This window comes from Eschscholzia californica, unplaced genomic scaffold (genome assembly GCF_041429995.1).
Source record: "Eschscholzia californica isolate CP2 unplaced genomic scaffold, dmEscCali1.0.p SCAF_5, whole genome shotgun sequence".
Taxonomy (NCBI): Eukaryota; Viridiplantae; Streptophyta; class Magnoliopsida; order Ranunculales; family Papaveraceae; genus Eschscholzia; species Eschscholzia californica.
Window position 1 is genome coordinate 27,643,379 of NW_028238472.1, and position 18,832 is coordinate 27,662,210.

Here is an 18,832-nt window from a genome sequence, read left to right on the forward strand (position 1 = left end):
CTCTTAAAAAAAAATGTGTTTTTCAGGATTTTTAATCTTGGGATCAGGAAAGTTAAATTTATCACTACTTTGGGTCTAGCTCAAAAGATACATGGTTCCTTGATCTCAATCAGGATCCACAGGAAGATGTCCAAGTTCCCGCGGAGGAGGCCCCTGAACCCGATATGGATCCGTATCATGAAAGGGATCCGGACCGAATTCAGTCAATTTTACATGCCCTGAAAAGATCTCTATCAAAGAAAACAAAATAAGAAGGGTCCTTGAGGACGTGGTCAGGAAAGAAATCCATAAACGTAGAATGGATTCGAAACATTTCGGTTTCCGTCGACTAGACGAGTTCTTCACAGAATTAATCCATGACCATTCATACCCCAAGAAGGATCCTGGGGACTTGGGGGCTAAGCATGAGCTTCTTGCCGGGCTATTCACCAAGCTTACTAGGGAGAGGCCCCTATCTAAAATACATGGTGCACTTCTCCCTGCGAGGTTGTCGTTGCGGCCTTACTATCTGCCAACTTGGCTTTGCAGTCCTTTATGAAGCGGCCAGTCTTGCCACAACGGTAGCAGCCCCGTCTCTTCGACTTTTTCTGAATCTGATCTTTCTTTTCTGATTACTTTTTCTGAGGCAGGTGGTCTGATGGAGCCGATTAGATCCACAACCCGATCTCCTGCACAGATTCTCAATCAATATGCATTGAATGAAGGAATTGGTCCATTCCCTGGCCAATATTTGGTAAGCCAAGGGTTGCGTTCACGGATCAAGTCATTTCATATATGATGTTCCCGATCCCGATGACCCGCATACGATGTCAATGAGCGCTAGGAGAAGGAAGGCTGGTCGTAGATCAGCTCGCCTCGCTTTGAACAAAATAAATCATCGCGGACAACCATTTTTATTGAAATCCGTTCGATGGGATGGAACCGAATCCGCTTCGCGAGGGTATCGTTCGCACGACTAAAAGAAAGCTTTAGCTAATCGACGGCATGCTATGCTAAGGAGCTTCCTTAGTAGGAAAAGGCACGTACGCGGGAAATTCATCGAAGTAAGGCGATAGATTCGCAGGAATGAACGAATAAAAAGCGTTAAGACAATTCAACATCTTTTTTTTATGTTAGAAGGTGCAGAACGTTAGAAGCAAGTGGGCCTCTGGCCACACTACCAACCCTCGCTACGGCTTCTTTTGAAGCTCTAGTTCTCACGCATCCTAGCTTCAAGATCTGGCTTTCGCTTTGAGCGCGAAGCGGCTTGCTGAGATCAAATGAGATATCCCAACCTTTGATTGTAAAACTTGCAGTTCCCATGAACCAAGCACAGGATGGATGGTGTACCAATCCATTTCGTTGGGAAGATGGCGAGGATGAAAGAAGGATATCGAGAGAGAGATAGGAAAAAGAGTACGGAAGCGAGAGCTGAGATATAATATAGGCTAGCTAAATGCCCTAAAATCCGTGTACGAAAGGGGGCGCTAACCAAAAAAGAAATGAATCACAAAAGCGTGGATTCTTCTGCCAAAGGAGATTGCTTCTAAGGCCTATGTATGAAAAGAAACACTTAAGTTTCCTTTTCTTTCCCTTCCCATGTCTTTGCTCGGTTTGACCAACCAGCTATTTCCGACAAGTCTCTCTTAATTTCATTTCGAGAGCTGAACTAAACGAAATCACAGAAACATGAGTCCACAAGACATTGCTGCCCATGTTGCTTGCAAGGGGTTCACGTTATTTATAAGCGTGCTTTTGGGTATCCACCTTTCTCGTTTGCGGAGTCTCACGCCGGAAAACTTTCTTGAGCGTGCGAACGAGATGGCCGCCACAACTCTCAAGGCAGAGATAGCTGACCTTCTGGAACGCCTCCTGGTTGAGAACCATGTGGTAAACTTCTTATCACCCCAATGTCGTAGCACCGTGGCGCTGGTTGATAAACTTATAGGAGGTTCAGAGGATCTGGCCCTCCTCAACGAGATTTATCACTCATTAACTAGCCTGGGCATTATATGAACAAATACCGACTACACGCAAGAAGACAAGCAAGGCCACCCGGGCCAAACCACACTAGAATAGAATAGACTCGCTATTAACTGGACTAGACTTACGTACCGGGTGGATGCACTCACTCCTTCTACTGCATCTCCATGACCCAGCCGAAGGGACAACGAATCCTTATTAGAATTAGAAGCGATAAACCGTTGTCCCCCTTGGCGGAACAAAATAACTAAACTACACACACATACAACTGGCTCGTAGTGCCAATCGCACTGTCTTCTACGGGGTGGATTATCTGCTTTTCCAATCTTGCGCGTTCACGGGCTGTTACCCACTTTCGGTAGCATCTCCAAGGAATCTTTCTGTGCTTAGGAGCCGGAGCCGGTTTCTGCAAGACCATTCTGAGAGCCAGAAGTCGTCTTGCAACATCCATCTTATATGACTCCCTTACGAGTGCTCACAGATTCCACACGCATTCAGGGGAGATTTCCTTGAACGGGTCACCAAGTCCCCAACCGGCGAAGTTTCATGGGTGTATCGGCGCGCCGTCTTCGAAATCTTTACAAGAGGTCCCTAAACCGACGAAGGAAGCAACTGTCGGCCCCTGAGGAGGTCTCCGTTAAGGCCCTTGATCTTCATACACCTTGTCTGCGCACGAAGAAAGTGTGACCTTATCATCGAGATGATGAATTGGCTCCAACTCATCAAGGGGCTTCCTAAACGGCTCGCATACGTTTTACGCCGACACAGGACACACGGCCTGTCCATTTCCTGGTACCGGATCTCCTAATGGCGACTAATCCGCACCTTCTTTCTTTCCCGATCCAACAAGGAACGAAGTCGCTCGACCACCGGGAGAGGCCCATTAGTAGGGGGGCCGCCCTTGACTCTACCCTCAAAGGCTCTCTGAGACCTTACTAATAGATAGCCTATATATATATATATAAAATCATTTATATATATATGGCGTAAGGGGCACGCGCATACCCTTTCTTGGTTCCTCCCAGCTACAAAGACTGATCGCCTACAATACGTATTTCGCATTCGTACTCGGGTTCTCACTAGCCAAGCGCTAGGAATTAGATTTGAATCATGTCTAGTGCCCTTTATCTCGATCCATAGCTAGCAACGATCCTTCATAGCACTACCATCCCTCCCACACAAGCAGCTTTCCAGCTTTCTAGGCCTTGACTTACTCTTCTTTATTTAACTAAGGCATTACGTCCGTAGGTTCGCCCATCCGTAGTCCGCTTTCACCTCCACACTGGTAGCAGATATGGCAGCCTCAGAAGTAAAGAAGGAAGTACAGAAGTATATTAAGGGTGCCTCATTTAATTAAAGGGAGTAGCCGAGTCGGGAAGTTGGTCAGTTCCAAAACCTATGTCCCAGTAAAAAGATAGTTCAATAGGGCAGTCACAAGTGATCAAGTTCATAAGGAGAAGAACGAAGCCGAAAGCCTGGAATCGAGATAGAAACTCAAGAGTAGGAAGTGGAAACCCTTTAAGTGGTTCCCGCAGCGTCCAAAAGATCTATCCCCTCTGGCAAGAATAATCCCTCAATCAGAGTAAAGCCGGGAAGGTGACTCCAAGCGAACGAACGAAGGAAGCAACTTCTTTCTTTGGTTGATCAGTCAATACATGAAATGTTTGAATAGGAGAGGTTCTTCTTAAGACTTTGAAGTAGGCGTCGTGCCATCTGGGACCCCTCCCTTTCCTTTTTATATATATCTTCACAAGCCCGCTTGTCTGCCCGACTCAACAATCGAAGTAGATCTCGTCCTCGACCTCTTAAGTGGCTTACGCTTCAGCTCCAGTTCAGGCACCTGCTTTAGTAGACTTATGACACTCTTCTTATTGAAAGATAAGTTCTTTCCCGCCGACTTCCCGTTAGCTTGAAACCGTAGCTTGAGCTCTCTTCTTTTGCTTTTGGGGCCGGTTTCCCCGCCATATTCTATGAGTAAGGTATGAAAAAACAGTTACCGCTTATGTTTTGGAATCGCTAAACGGAAGAAGAGCCCCACTTTAGAAAAGGGGGAAGGAGTCCAGACGACACAATACCACCATTCCTATATTTTTTAGTCAGCCAAAGAAGTCAGAAAGTGGGTGAGTTCCCCTTATTTTTGTATTTGGTACTTCACCTTGAGCTCGTACCCCTTCGACCAAGCAGTTGACTACTTTATATAGGACTTTTCCAACTATAAAGTAAAGTCTGCTATCCTAACCAATCGACCAGGAAGTTTATATACTCCTTGTGGGGTGGGTGAGTGCACGAATCGCTTTACCTAGGATTAGCTAGGATTAGATAAAGGGCACGCTAAGGCACCCCCTTTATTGCTTTCAACAGGGACCCCTTTCCGAATCGACTTTAGTCTTTTAATTAAGGAACAGGTGCCGGAGTGCTTCCCCTTCCCCAGCATGTCTGTCTGTCTTTATCCGACAAATCCTACTTTATTTGATGCAGTTCGTCCGTCGCCCGGATGGCTCGTCACAGATCTCTATCAGGATCCCGATCTTACTAAGGATCTGCGCCTTCGGTCTCGTTCTTGGCCTCGACCCCAGCAGGGCCCATCTCTGGGCTTCAATCCTCGATCTATGTCTTGGTCTTGCTCTTGCTCTAGGTCTGTATCTCCCATCTTCACACTTCCTACTTTCCGCTTTCCCAATGAAACTGGATCTCTTTCCCCAACGATATGCATTTTCCTACGAGTTCAGAAAGTGGAATCAGTCTCTTCTATCAATACATCTTGGCTGGCACATAAATGTGCACCATTATACAAAGAACTCTATGCAGCCTCCAGTCGCCGGTTGGGCATTATCGGGAAATGCCCCTCCTTTGGAAAGATAAAGGCGGGTCCTTAGTATTGAGGGAGAGGGATGATGTGACACGAAAATGTCACATTTGGAGAGCCTAACTTAGACTACATAGTGTTTTTCGAGTGTTATCAATAATATTTTATGTGTTTTTCATGTTAGGTACTTATTTTGGAGTTAAGCATGGAATTCGGAATAAAGGGAGCGAATTATCGCTATCATTTCATGTACCCAAAATGAGAGAAAAGGACTTCAAGCAAATCATATGAGAAGAGGAGTCAAAGACGAGTCCGACGGTGAAAACGGAATTCAATTCGGAGTTCGGACGGGGAAGTTACAAAAGAAAGAAGCCAAAGTCTTTCCTTGAAGGCACTCCCCTTGATTTCTAGATGAGAGCCAAAGCCCAACCCATAACCAAGAGCCCAAAGAAGAGAAAGCAAGGAAGATTTCTATGAGCACCTCTTAAAGAAGTCTAAGTCAAAATAGCCCAAGACTTAGTCAAACTTGACTAAGTCTAGGGTTTGGGTATACACAAGTTAGAGAAAGGGAGAGGCACTATTCATCTTCTTCCCCAAGCAAGAGAGAGAAAAAGAGGCTAAAGGGGCTAGGGTTTGTGAGTGGTTTGGAAGAGAGTTTGAGCTAGAGAGAGAGCAAGAGGAAGAAAGAGTAGCCGGCCTTGCTTGGCCGGCCAAGCTAGGCCGGTCGAGCTAGGCCGGCACAACAAGAGCTCGAGCAGCACCATGGAAGCTGCTCTCGGGATGGCCATGGGAAGCACGCACCAGCAGCAAGAACGGTGCATCCTTATGCACGGAATGGCAGCAGCTATCAGGCGTGCACAGGAGCACCTTCCGGGACGCATCAGCAGGAGCTCCGGGCTGCATTCACGGGAGCTGCTGCTGCTCACGGGAGCACTAAGACGGATGCGACCAGCAGCTTCCTTCTCATGCACGGGAGGCTTCCAACACGGCTGCAGCTCGGAACGGCCAGATGCTTAGGGTTTTGGCCGGATCTAGGGTTTTGGCCGGATTTAGTCACCTTCTTTGGCCGGAGTTTTCTAGGGTTTCCAGCCACTTTCTTGGCCGGAAAACTTAGGGCTTTTGCTCCCCATGTCTTGATCTAGCTTCCCATGTGGTTTGATTTGATTTTGGTTGAAGATTGCTAGAGAGAGAAAGCTAGGGTTTAGCTTTAATGGAGATTTGTGATAAATGGAGAAGATGATGGTGGTCGCTATGGGGAACCCATAATTTGCTAAGGGGAGATCGGCTGCACCTTAGAGACTCATATTTTCCGACGATCTTAGCTTCGAACCACATCGGAAAAGGGGGATTCTCTCATCATTTTCTCTCCATTTCTTATTCAATCACCATGTTTAGCTAACCTTAGTGTGTCGATTATATGAGATGAAATGTGATGAATTTGTGATTATGTTTAATATGATTTGATGTTTTGATTATGAATTGATGTTCATTTGATTCGATTATCGTTTTGATCGTATTTTCATGTGTCTTGTCAAGCACTTCGCATAGTTAATAGACGAAACGAGGTATTCGATATCGATAGTAGTCTAAGTCACAATTTCATGTGTCTTGTCATGCACTTCACATAGTTAGGCGACTAGACGACACTTTCGATGACTCGGGATTAACCGATTTAGGCGTTTGTTTGACTAAGTATGATCTCCGGATATACATAGTACTTAGAGACATCTACTTTAGGAGTCGAATATCGATTGTACCTCGACACATCAAATCGGACTACACATAGTCGTAGGTTTATCATCATGGATTCTCGGACTTTGACACCTCTCTCACTTATTTGTTGCCCGAATCGAGTCTTACCGTCTCCCGACTCTTGTTCCTCCGACACTTCTCTCGAATCTCTCTCGCCCGTTTACTTTATTGTTTAGTTTTAACCTGCTTTAATTGTTTTCTTTATTTCTTATTCAATCAAAACCCTCGTTTACCTTTGTTTTTCTCCTTTTAGTCTAAGTTAGCTTTTAATATCTAGACCGAGGGATAAGACCCTTCGATATCCAAACTAACTTCCTATCCTTGGATCGATCCCGGCTTTGCCGGATTACTACTTGATACCTCCGCTTGGGTGTGCAACCTTTTCGGGTGCATCAAGTTTTTGGCGCCGCTGCCGGGGATAGGTTTAGTAGTTAGGATAGCGTTAGTTGTTTTGTTCATTAGTTTAGTGTTATTTGCTTCTTAGACGTCTTTATTTTATTTTGTACTTTCTTAATTTCACTTTTTTTTTAGGTACCGGTTTATAGAAAAGAGCCAAAAGTGACATAAAGGCGAAGGAAAAGGAAGGAATCGAGAAGCTTAAGAAGAAAGACGAACGAAACGAGAGGAGCACTCGATAGTATCACATCCTATCTCTTCCTTTTTACTTGTGTGTGATTGTTAGTCTATAAGTGTTTGTTCCCATTTTGCGATTGTGTGTTAGTATCCTTGAATATTGTGAGATCATGGCAAGTTGGTCATTTGATGAGAATGACCTTATGCGAACCCTTTCCAACACTAGTCGACCATCTACAAGTCATCAGGACTACTCAAATTTACATAGGAATGTTCCGACTAGTGATAGGAATAGGCGAGTTGAGCCTGACCGACCTAGGATAACCATAGGTGAATATCGACGGATGTATGGAGTCGGTCAGACTCGTCATGAACATGGTTTTAGGAATTATGAGCATGAGGGTAATCAACCCCGTAAGAGTCTTCGAGACTATCGACAAGAATTTGGGATGACCACACCTTCATGTATGAATTTGTCATTTGATGATATCCGTAGTTCTATTAGTCTTGATCGACCACGTCGAAGTCTTCGTGACTATCGACAAGCATATATGAACGGTTCATTTAGTGATGACAATTCCCGACTCGATGATTCCACTCAAAGAGTCGAGTCTAGGTATCTACATGAAGGTAGTGAAGAAAGGACCATGGAGACCATTAGCCCGGTTTGTGCTATTTGTGCGAGCTTGCACCATTTGACCGATTATTGTCCCATGATCCGTGTTCCGCGAGAGTCTTCGTCTAGTTATACTCATGTGCCTTATTACGAGGAGATGTCTGAAGAGACTCTCCAATTAGTTTTAGAGTATCAGACTAGGTTCAATCGAGATGTAGCACAGATCACGGAATGGATTCTCAAAATTGTTGATAGACTTGAGTCGGAGCCTATCGTCGACGAGGAAGGGGTTTGCGCACCCCAAACTCAAGGAGAGACTATGAATGATGGTGAGGGTAATACACCTAACTCTAGTCTTAAGATAAATGTCGATGAAGCTCCTGATAGACCCTTTGAGCATGAATTAACCGATGACTCTCATTGCTCACTCCCTCGACCATCGTCATCTCACCATGATCAGACCTCATTAGGTTTTAATGTTCAGGATGATAGCTCCAGGAACAATTTTGGGGATGACACTATTTTGAGCTTTCCGATTTTTAACACTTGTGAGGAGGCAGTCTTAGATGCCATGTTAGAAAAGAATGGTGTTGTAAAAAACTTTGAGGCTCCAGATGCCTTTAAGGATGTCGATAACATAGTAGTTGAAGAGAAAATGGATAGTTTGTCAGACCATTTACCTAAGGAAACCACGGACCTAGACTTGGTCCCTGAGCCGATTGCCTTACCTTTAGAGTCTGGTTCGACCTTCCACATGATCTTAGACTCGGTTGTTGACCCCTTTTGGGACGCTTCGGACGTCTTTCCTAGTATGTCTAGGGACTTAGTGGATGTTCTATCCACTAAGCCTGAGTTTGACTTTTTGCCTTCGACTGACCTTCCCTCACTTCGCCTATATGTCGATCCTTTTGACGACTTTTTAGTCGTCGGCCCTGGCATTCATGCTTACTTTGTGGACAGTGCATCCACAAAGTTTGGGGATGGCTTCTTTTCGCTTTTAGTCTCACATGCACTTCTTAGGATTGATATTCTTGTGAGACTATTAGCATTTATATATAGCTTTCTTTGGGTTGACCCCCAAATCTTTCGTCTTCTGTTATATGATCGTTAGGCCGACTAAGATGGGCCTTGATGTTTGTGGGTAACATCTCTGGAAACCCTCCGCGAGACATGACTCGTGCTCTTGTGTGAAAACAAGAGAATCAAAGGCTAATTGCATAGCTCGATGCAATCGTCTATACCCGCGTTAGTGGTAGACTTTATATGGTCATGTCTTTTATGTGCTTCATTCTCATTATGTTTTGGATATTTTAGGAGCAATTTTTACTTGTTTTACTTCTAAGGCGTGGGTTGTTCCAAGTTTGGGGATGGCGTGAGCTTGGCATCAACTTGGAACCTCGTTATACATGAGTCTTGGTAGTATCATCTTTTATCTCCTTCGGTTATGGTAATATCTCTCCACTCTTCTCTTTAAATTGATGTGCCTCTTTATCTTCTGGTGAGTGTATGCTTAGAACATTGAGGACAATGTTAGTTTTAAGTTTGGGGATGCGGGATATGACCATAACCAATGCATGACCATGGGTTTCAAAGACAAAAGGGTTCAAATTAGCCAAAATTTGAAAATTTTGAACATTTTGAGTAGATTTGCATGTGATTCTAGTGATAGTTTTAAGAATTTTGATGCATGTGTCGAGTTGTTGAGTTTTGTGATTGCTAATGGCCTTTGCATGAAAGTCGAGTCTTTTAGTGTTTGTGTTGTGCCATGTGAGTGACATCTTAGTGAAGAAGAAACATTTCTAAGAGACCTAAAGTAGTCATTAGTGGAGACTTAACCCATGTGAGAGCTCAAAGCCTAAATTGTCCTTCGAGTGTACTCTTCCGCGCTAACTCCGAGTAGAATGAAGAGCTACTCAACCTCGTAACTTGTAAAAGAGCTCATTTGATCTCGTGTGCTCAATTTCCTTAGCCACTAGGAGTGACATTAGGATAGCGAATTAACCTTGCCCTTGTAGTCCATGAAACCCAATGAGAATGCCAACTAGAGGAAAGCGGATACTCCATCACCATCCATCATCTTATATCCCGAGAATGAAGACATGAGATAAAAGAATGAAGAATGTCAAAAGCAAGTATGAAATGAAAAGTTGATTGCAAGAATAGAGTTGTGTGTGTTGTATTTTGTTTTGGTTGATTGTATTTGTGTTATGAGAAAAAAAAAAAAAAAAAAAAAAAAAAGGAATGAAAAATGAAGAAAAGAAAAGAAAAAAAAAAGAAAGAAAAAGATTGAAATAAAGTGATTTTTGTGTATGTTTGAGCATGTGTTAGCTCTTTTGTGGGAGTGATGTGATTGTATATATGTGTTGGTGTTTTTGTTCATGAATAAGTATTCGAAGCAAGAAACAAATGTTGAGATGCTTAAGAGGTTCTACCATAACGAAGAGGTCAAAATTCTCGGGAATCCACCATCGTCATCCATCTCTAGTATCCGCTAAACTTTAGAAGGCATTTTTAGAGGGTAGAATGGGTGAGAAGGGTGAGTGAGCTTCCCCACTCTATTTAGTGACTAATTCCTTTTCGAAGATCATTTGTTCCAAAATGTTGTCCTCACCCCTTTTTATGTGTTGAGTCCTTGTTAAGTGATCACACTCACACATACGAGCGAACCATTCTTGAGTGATTTCATTTTTGGAGTGTATGTCCGTGAGGCCGAAGTCGAGGCGAAATGTACTAACTTGGGAATCAATGTTTTGTGACTTCGGAACATAGATGTGCTCATTATGGTATGACACTTGCATTTTAGGGTTAGATCATTTGTGAAGAGATCTTTAGCTTTCACATGAACTTGTTTACTTGATTCATTATGTTTTGACATGCTTAAACCCTTCACTATATGAACATGCTTATCTACGATTTGGATTTTGAACCCTTGTGTATTTGAAACCATGATGTTTGTGGGTGTCATCTATGGAAACCCTCACGAGACCACACTCGTCCACTAGGGCAACCTAGGGGTTTAACGGCTTGTTGCATACGCTAAATGCAACCGGGATGCCTCCGAAAGTGAGTTAGATTGTTTTGTTTTATTTGCTCGAGGACTAGCAAAGTTTAAGTTTGGGGATCTTGATGTGACACGAAAATGTCACATTTGGAGAGCCTAACTTAGACTACTTAGTGTTTTTCGAGTGTTATCAATAATATTTTATGTGTTTTTCATGTTAGGTACTTATTTTGGAGTTAAGCATGGAATTCGGAATAAAGGGAGCGAATTATCACTATCATTTCATGTACCCAAAATGAGAGAAAAGGACTTCAAGCAAATCATATGAGAAGAGGAGTCAAAGACGAGTCCGACGGTGAAAACGGAATTCAATTCGGAGTTCGGACGGGGAAGTTACAAAAGAAAGAAGCCAAAGTCTTTCCTTGAAGGCACTCCCCTTGATTTCTAGATGAGAGCCAAAGCCCAACCCATAACCAAGAGCCCAAAGAAGAGAAAGCAAGGAAGATTTCTATGAGCACCTCTTAAAGAAGTCTAAGTCAAAATAGCCCAAGACTTAGTCAAACTTGACTAAGTCTAGGGTTTGGGTATACACAAGTTAGAGAAAGGGAGAGGCACTATTCATCTTCTTCCCCAAGCAAGAGAGAGAAAAAGAGGCTAAAGGCGCTAGGGTTTGTGAGTGGTTTGGAAGAGAGTTTGAGCTAGAGAGAGAGCAAGAGGAAGAAGGAGTAGCCGGCCTTGCTTGGCCGGCCAAGCTAGGCCGGCCGAGCTAGGCCGGCACAACAAGAGCTCGAGCAGCACCATGGAAGCTGCTCTCGGGATGGCCATGGGAAGCACGCACCAGCAGCAAGAACGGTGCATCCTTATGCACGGAACGGTAGCAGCTATCAGGCGTGCACAGGAGCACCTTCCGGGACGCATCAGCAGGAGCTCCAGGCTGCATTCACGGGAGCTGCTGCTGCTCACGGGAGCACTAAGACGGATGCGACCAGCAGCTTCCTTCTCATGCACGGGAGGCTTCCAACACGGCTGCAGCTCGGAACGGCCAGATGCTTAGGGTTTTGGCCGGATCTAGGGTTTTGGCCGGATTTAGTCACCTTCTTTGGCCGGAGTTTTCTAGGGTTTCCAGCCACTTTCTTGGCCGGAAAACTTAGGGCTTTTGCTCCCCATGTCTTGATCTAGCTTCCCATGTGGTTTGATTTGATTTTGGTTGAAGATTGCTAGAGAGAAAAAGCTAGGGTTTAGCTTTAATGGAGGTTTGTGATAAATGGAGAAGATGATGGTGGTCGCTATGGGGAACCCATAATTTGCTAAGGGGAGATCGGCTGCACCTTAGAGACTCATATTTTCCGACGATCTTAGCCTCGAACCACATCGGAAAAGGGGGATTTTCTCATCATTTTCTCTCCATTTCTTATTCAATCACCATGTTTAGCTAACCTTAGTGTGTCGATTATATGAGATGAAATGTGATGAATTTGCGATTATGTTTAATATGATTTGATGTTTTGATTATGAATTGATGTTCATTTGATTCGATTATCGTTTTGATCGTATTTTCATGTGTCTTGTCAAGCACTTCGCATAGTTAATAGACGAAACGAGGTATTCGATATCGATAGTAGTCTAAGTCACAATTTCATGTGTCTTGTCATGCACTTCACATAGTTAGGCGACTAGACGACACTTTCGATGACTCGGGATTAACCGATTTAGGCGTTTGTTTGACTAAGTATGATCTCCGGATATACATAGTACTTAGAGACATCTACTTTAGGAGTCGAATATCGATTGTACCTCGACACATCAAATCGGACTACACATAGTCGTAGGTTTATCATCATGGATTCTTGGACTTTGACACCTCTCTCACTTATTTGTTGCCCGAATCGAGTCTTACCGTCTCCCGACTCTTGTTCCTCCGACACTTCTCTCGAATCTCTCTCGCCCGTTTACTTTATTGTTTAGTTTTAACCTGCTTTAATTGTTTTCTTTATTTCTTATTCAATCAAAACCCTCGTTTACCTTTGTATTTCTCCTTTTAGTCTAAGTTAGCTTTTAATATCTAGACCGAGGGATAAGACCCTTCGATATCCAAACTACCTTCCTATCCTTGGATCGATCCCGGCTTTGCCGGATTACTACTTGATACCTCCGCTTGGGTGTGCAAACTTTTCGGGTGCATCAAGGGACCAAAGTAAGTACCAACAAAAAGATTTTGGATTACTTTTTTATTTCCGTTACTCTTTCTTTAGGAGGCCTTTAGCTTCGCTTCTTGCTATCAAATTCTTTGTAATAATCTTCTTCATGGGGCACACCCCTGGTCCCCTCCATCCATATAAGATTCTCGATTTGATGGCCACGGTTGCGCAGTTCTTGATCATTGGGCCTTATATTATAGGGGTACTTCCTTGGCTAGGGCCTTAAGCGAGAGCAACCGAGCCTAAGGCAGTAAAGAAGGGTAGGGCAGTTTAATCCTGAGTCGATTGAATGGGGGGCGGAAGATAACGAAAGGAAGACAAAGTCCTAACTAAATCATAACACAAGAACCTCAACCGTCTACCCATTCCATCTATCATATCAGTCGAGTCGATCCGATTCGTTCTTATCTATAGATAACGCAAGAGAGAACTTATGACCTCGCGGATGGAGAGGGATTCGAACCCCCGGTATTCCTATCAATACTTCGGTTTTCAAGACCGACTCTTTCAACCGCTCAGACATCCATCCCTTCGCGCTTCGCCCGCCCTATCTATCCGCCTGCTGGCAGGTAGGGGCAACTCTATGTGATTCGCTACGCTTGCTTGCGCCTATCGGCTGACTCTATTGTCTGCCGGTTAGCGAGACTTTTCCGGTAGTACGAATCGCTACGCTTCGCTTCTTTCTATATGATAATATGCACCTTGGTTGCTGCGCTCCCTGCGGGTAATAGCAAGAGAGTGAAGAACGAATGATCCTCCAACCAAACAAAAAGAGTGAGTGAGGATAAGACTTAGCCAAGCAGATAGACTTTCTTTAGAGTGCTTGTTGAGTGAGTGATCGAGGCAAGACTGAACTAGTACTTAGTAAGAGTCATCGATATACGAATAGGACTAGTACTCTATCTTAGTAGTAGTCATCTAAAAGTTGTAGTAGTCACATGAATATCTGTACTCTATGTGAACACTTGTAATATAAAAAATATTAGAGTCTCTTTCTAAACATAAAAAGAGCTAGTTGAAGAAGACTCACTACTACTGATAAGACAAGAGTTGAGTCCCAAGCCAAGCTAAGAGTAGTATTGGCACGTTACCCCCCTCAATCCCCCGAGGGGGGACGGACGACTCAAAGCTAGGTCGAAAGAGTAGGAATGGATTTGAAAAGAGACCACTAATGGCACCACGCTGTTGGGTGGGTTCTCGTGTCGGGGAGACAGGAACAGACTATCACAATCACTATCTTCGGCTACAGGGACCTATTCGGAGATAACGGAGTCTTAGCCGGATACACGCTGGTAAATCTTTCGCTGGTGGAGGGCGTATCTAACTAGTACGGGAATAAAAGCGGTGTAATGGGGATGATGGGAGGCAACAAGGAACTCCTGAGCGCCGCCCTTTACTCTACTCTACTCTCAAATCAAAGGCTCTCTGAGACCTTACGCCATACTAATAGATAGCCTATATAATTTTAATATATGGCGTAAGGGGCACGCGCATACCCTTTCTTGGTGGGGATGAATCAAGTACCGTTTGATCTTATCAAAGGCTTCCTGACAATCTGCGTTCCACTCTTTGGGAGAATCTTTCCTTAGTAGCTTTATGATCGGTTCGCAGATCGGAGTAAGCTGAGCTATGAAGCGGCTGATGTACTGAATCCTTCCTAGGAATCCTCGAACTTCTCTTTCTGTTGACGGTGATGGCATATCGAGAATAGCCTTGACTTTGACTGGGTCAACTTCGATTCCTCTCTTGCAACCAATGAACCCCAGTAGCTTGCCTGATGTTGCACCGAAGACAAACGGGTACTAGAAATGGGGGTTCAGCCTGAGTTGATGCTTTCTGAGACGATCGAACAGCTTCTGGAGGTTGATCAGATGGTCCTCCCTTTCCCATGACTTAGCGATCATATCATCGACATAAACTTCGATCTCGTTATGCATCATATCATGGAAGAGGGTAGTCATAGCCCCCCTATCTAGTAAGGTAAGTTGCCCCTGCGTTCTTTAGACCGAAGGGCATGACTCTATAGCAATAGAGTCCTCTATCGGTGATGAACGCTGTCTTCTCTTCATCATCAGGATGCATCGGGATCTGGTTATATCCGGAGTAGCCATCCATAAAGGACAGCATAGCATGTCCCGCCGTGGAGTCCACTAGCAACTCAATGATTGGCAGGGGAAAAGGATCCTTCGGACACGCTTTGTTTAAGTCGGTAAAGTCGATGCACACTCGGACTTTATCGTTCTTCTTCGGTACGGCAACAATGTTTGCCAACCAGTCCGGGTAAATCACTTCCCTGATAAACCGGGCTTCCAAAAGTCGGTCTAATGCGACCGAGCGGCACTTTCGGGCAGTACTCTGTTTTCCTTGTTGTTCCATCATCCCATACTGAGTGGGAACCCTGACCACTTGGTGAGTTGTTGACGGGATAGCCTGAATTTGGTGGATCCACCACCTCCCAAGTATGGCGTTGGTTGGGGAGGGAACGTCCACTACTATGAACCGGGTTATCAGCACCACGTCCCCTGCCTGTTAAGGCAGGACAATTTCGCCAACCGGTTCTGATGCTGCACCATTGAACCCAATTAAAGGGGCTGAAGTCGGACTCAGATCCTCTTTCCCATAGAACAGAATGTTGGGTAGAACAGAATGTCGGCACTGCTGCCACCATCAATCATAATCTTTCGGATCTCCCAGTCTCCGATCTGCATGGAGACCACCAGAGCATCATAGTTAGGGGTTTTTACTCCCACTAGGTCTTGGTCAGAAAAGACCATCAACGAATCCGGGTTAGCAAGCGTGTGATCCACTACACGCTCTTCTGTAAGCCGGTCAGCCTGGCAAATGATCAACTCTTGCAGGTTCCTCCCACTGTATTCTCGGGCGATTCTGTCTTGCTCTTTCTTTGTCAACTCGGCGGGTCGCTCCTTTCCCGATGGGGTGGTGTATATAACACCGATGACATTTCCGGTGTTGATGTTAGGTCTCTGGATCGACCTCATGGCCGTCACGGGTAGGACACTAGGCGTGGCCCTACTGTCCTTCTGGTCTTCCTTCTCATCCTTCTTGACGTATTCCAACAGCAGGTTTTGGTCGAAGAGGTTCTGGAGATGATGCCTCAAAGTTCGGCAGTGGGCAGTTCGATGCCCCAACTACTGGTGGTACTCACAGTACTGCCTCATGTTGACGCCGGGCTTATCCTCCGGGGGTTGTGGAAATGGAGGAGGAAGCTTGTAGGCCGGGTTCATCTTTAGTTCCCGCAGGATCACATCAAGTGGTTTGCAGAGGGGATAAAATGTTCTTGAACGGTCGTCCGTCCGAAATCTCTTCTTTCCGTGAGATGAACTCTCTCCACCGGCATTACCGGGTTTGAGAGTGCTAGCCACCGTTTGCCCTGTTGGGACTATCTATCCCGGTAGGGACTATCCCGGCAGGCACTGTGCTCTTCTTTTCTTCTTTCAAGCGGGCGTATTTCTCCGTCTTCTGAATCAGCTCTTCAAAGTTGTCTGGAATGCTTTTTACCAGGGACTCATAGAGCCTGGTGTTCCTCAACAGAGCATTGCGGTAAGCCATGATGGTTGTCTGCTCGTCGCAATGATCGATGTCAGCGACCACCTCCCGGAACCGCCGATAGAATTCTCTGATGCCCTCCCCGTGATTCTGTCGAATCTGGAAGAGAGCGTCAATACACTTTTTGACACGGGTATTGTGCCAAAAGCGTTGGAAGAACGCGGTCTGAACTTCATGGAAGTTCCAAAGGGACTCCTTCCTGAGCCCGTAGAACCTTTTTTAATGGGAGAAACATCTGCTGGGCTAGCACAGTGACAGCACAATTATATCAAGGCCTCTCCAGTAAGGCTGCTTGGAAACATCAAGCACATGAGAGGATCCCCATGCCTCCATGCCGCCATCGTGTGCTTGTATTGAAGCACATGATCGTTGGGATCCTGAGTCCCATCAAAAAGTCTGAATTTGGGTGGCTTGAACCCAGCTGGTATCCTGTACTGGCGAATCTCCAAGGAGAATGGAGAGTCCTGGTCTCCTTTGGCGATGGCGTCTGCTATCTTGCCGGCCTGGGTATGGAGCCCCCGGCCAAGCATGTTGAGGAACTTTCCTCCCTTCTCGTCTACGACCTGGGAAACCAACTCCTTCAGAAGATCTCTCTCCGATTCCACGGTCACGTTCCTTCTACTAGTTGGGGGAGGGGGGGACGCCCCCGGCGGCCTCTGATGTGTAGGCCCTGTGAGCGTTCTCACGCCTGGACATCGGGGCTCTACTTTGCCCAACAGGATGTCGGGCTGCACTTGCAGCCCTTCTCACCGAATCTTCCGACGCGGGAGTGTCGGGACTGGCTTGTCCCTGCTCTTCGTGCCTCTCAGGCACGTGGTGATTTCCAGCTCCAACAAGCAACTTCAATCTTGGCTTAAACAACCAAGAAAGGGTATGTGCGTGCCCCTTACGCCATATATATATATATAATTATATATATATATAGGCTATCTATTAGTATTTTTAAGGTCTCACAGAGCCTTTGAGAGTAGAGTCAAGGGCTTAGCTCAGGAGTTCCTTGTTGGGCAGAGGGAAGAGAAACAATGGTTGCTGTTGATGGCTCACTTGCTTCCCCTTCGGGGGGAAACCTGTTATGGAGTCGAATCGAGGTCATTTGCTTCTCCCCCATTGCTAGTAGGTTGATGGGCATCTGTATCAGATAAAGAATGACTTCCCTTGGATGGGCACCGGAACAAGCAGAAGGGGAGTTGTACCGGTATTCGCAACCATCGGATAGATGCCCAGCTAGAGGATCCGGAGAGGAGTGAAGGACCAAGAAAGGGTATGCGCTAACGCCTATATTATATTAGTAAGGGGCTTTCCTGGCGTAAGGAGCCTTAATTTAATAAAGTATAAAGGGGCATCCGTTGCTTGTTGGGGCGGGGTTTTAAAGGCATTAGATGAGATCGATGGTTCAGCTTCATTCCTTTCGTTGGGTTGTTTATCCGCTGGAGTTGACGTTGGAATATCCGGTTTAGAGCCTGCATTGGCCTTCCGCGGGCTTTCCCTGGTCCCTGGCTGGCGGAAAGAGAGAAGGAGTTGTCGGGGTTAGATTGCGTGCTTGTTCGTTTGGGCCCTATCCCACCCTCCAAGGGGATGGCTAACTGAGACTAGAAGACTTGGATGTGGAAACATCGCTTGGGGTTGCTCAGAAGGAAAGAGAAGGCGTCAGAGGTTCACTTGCTTCCCTTCGACCAGAAGAGAGACATGGAAAAGATGATGGATAGCTGCTAGGCCAGTACTTCCTTTCCTTGCCGCTTCGTACCTCCCATGGGACCGGGGTTGGAAGAGAAGACGGGATTGGAGACAGGTGACGAGTTGGGGACACATTGGAATGAGTAGTTCCGCTTGGAGGTTGAATCGGGTCATTGCCTTCGAGGAGAGGACCCGAGCCACTTGAATCGGTTAGAGAAGATTGCTTTGTAGTTGGTTCTACTGGCAATCGATGCGATGCGTTTGTTTGAAGAATCTGGAGATTTGGTAGATGGATAGGTATCCGACCAAGAGACAGAGATGGCTTCGTTTGGCCATTAGGGTTAGAGGGGGAAGGCTCACTGCTGCACATTCTCTACTGGATTTCTGATGGTGGTGGGGAGATGATTGCTTAGAGTGAAGTTCTTCGCTCCACAGGATTCGGAGGAATGGTTCGAGCCTCCGGGTGCTTCGGAGCCTTCATTGCTTGATGGAAAGGAGAACATTGGACATTGGAAGGAGTTCTGAGCCTTCCCTTGGTTCCGGTGGGGGCTTATCGCCAGCTCCGCATTAGCGGGAGATGGGAATGCATTTGAAGGAGTAGTTGATCACCTAAGTCCTGCAAATGAGCTTTCATATCTGGTCAACAGCTGGATAACTTGAAATCTCTCCCGCAACGGGGTCAC

General features: G+C 45.5%; 1 protein-coding gene and 1 non-coding gene across 2 annotated transcripts; both read right to left on the minus strand.

The window, feature by feature from the left end:
- Positions 1-13,350: 13,350 nt before the first annotated feature.
- TRNAS-UGA (transfer RNA serine (anticodon UGA)) lies at positions 13,351-13,437 on the minus strand. Its single transcript has one exon. It is a non-coding gene; the product is annotated as a tRNA-Ser (tRNA).
- Positions 13,438-15,511: 2,074 nt separating this feature from the next.
- On the minus strand, positions 15,512-15,907 carry LOC147538073 (uncharacterized). Its single transcript, XM_086642944.1, has one exon. The coding sequence runs from the start codon at positions 15,905-15,907 to the stop codon at positions 15,512-15,514; it is 396 nt and encodes a 131-aa protein (XP_086499070.1).
- Between the last annotated feature and the right edge of the window lie 2,925 nt (positions 15,908-18,832).

What these genes read in the sequence shown, in the direction of transcription:
- LOC147538073 (XM_086642944.1), bottom strand. Translation starts at nt 15,907, where the DNA reads ATGAGGTCGATCCAGAGACCTAACATCAACACCGGAAATGTCATCGGT.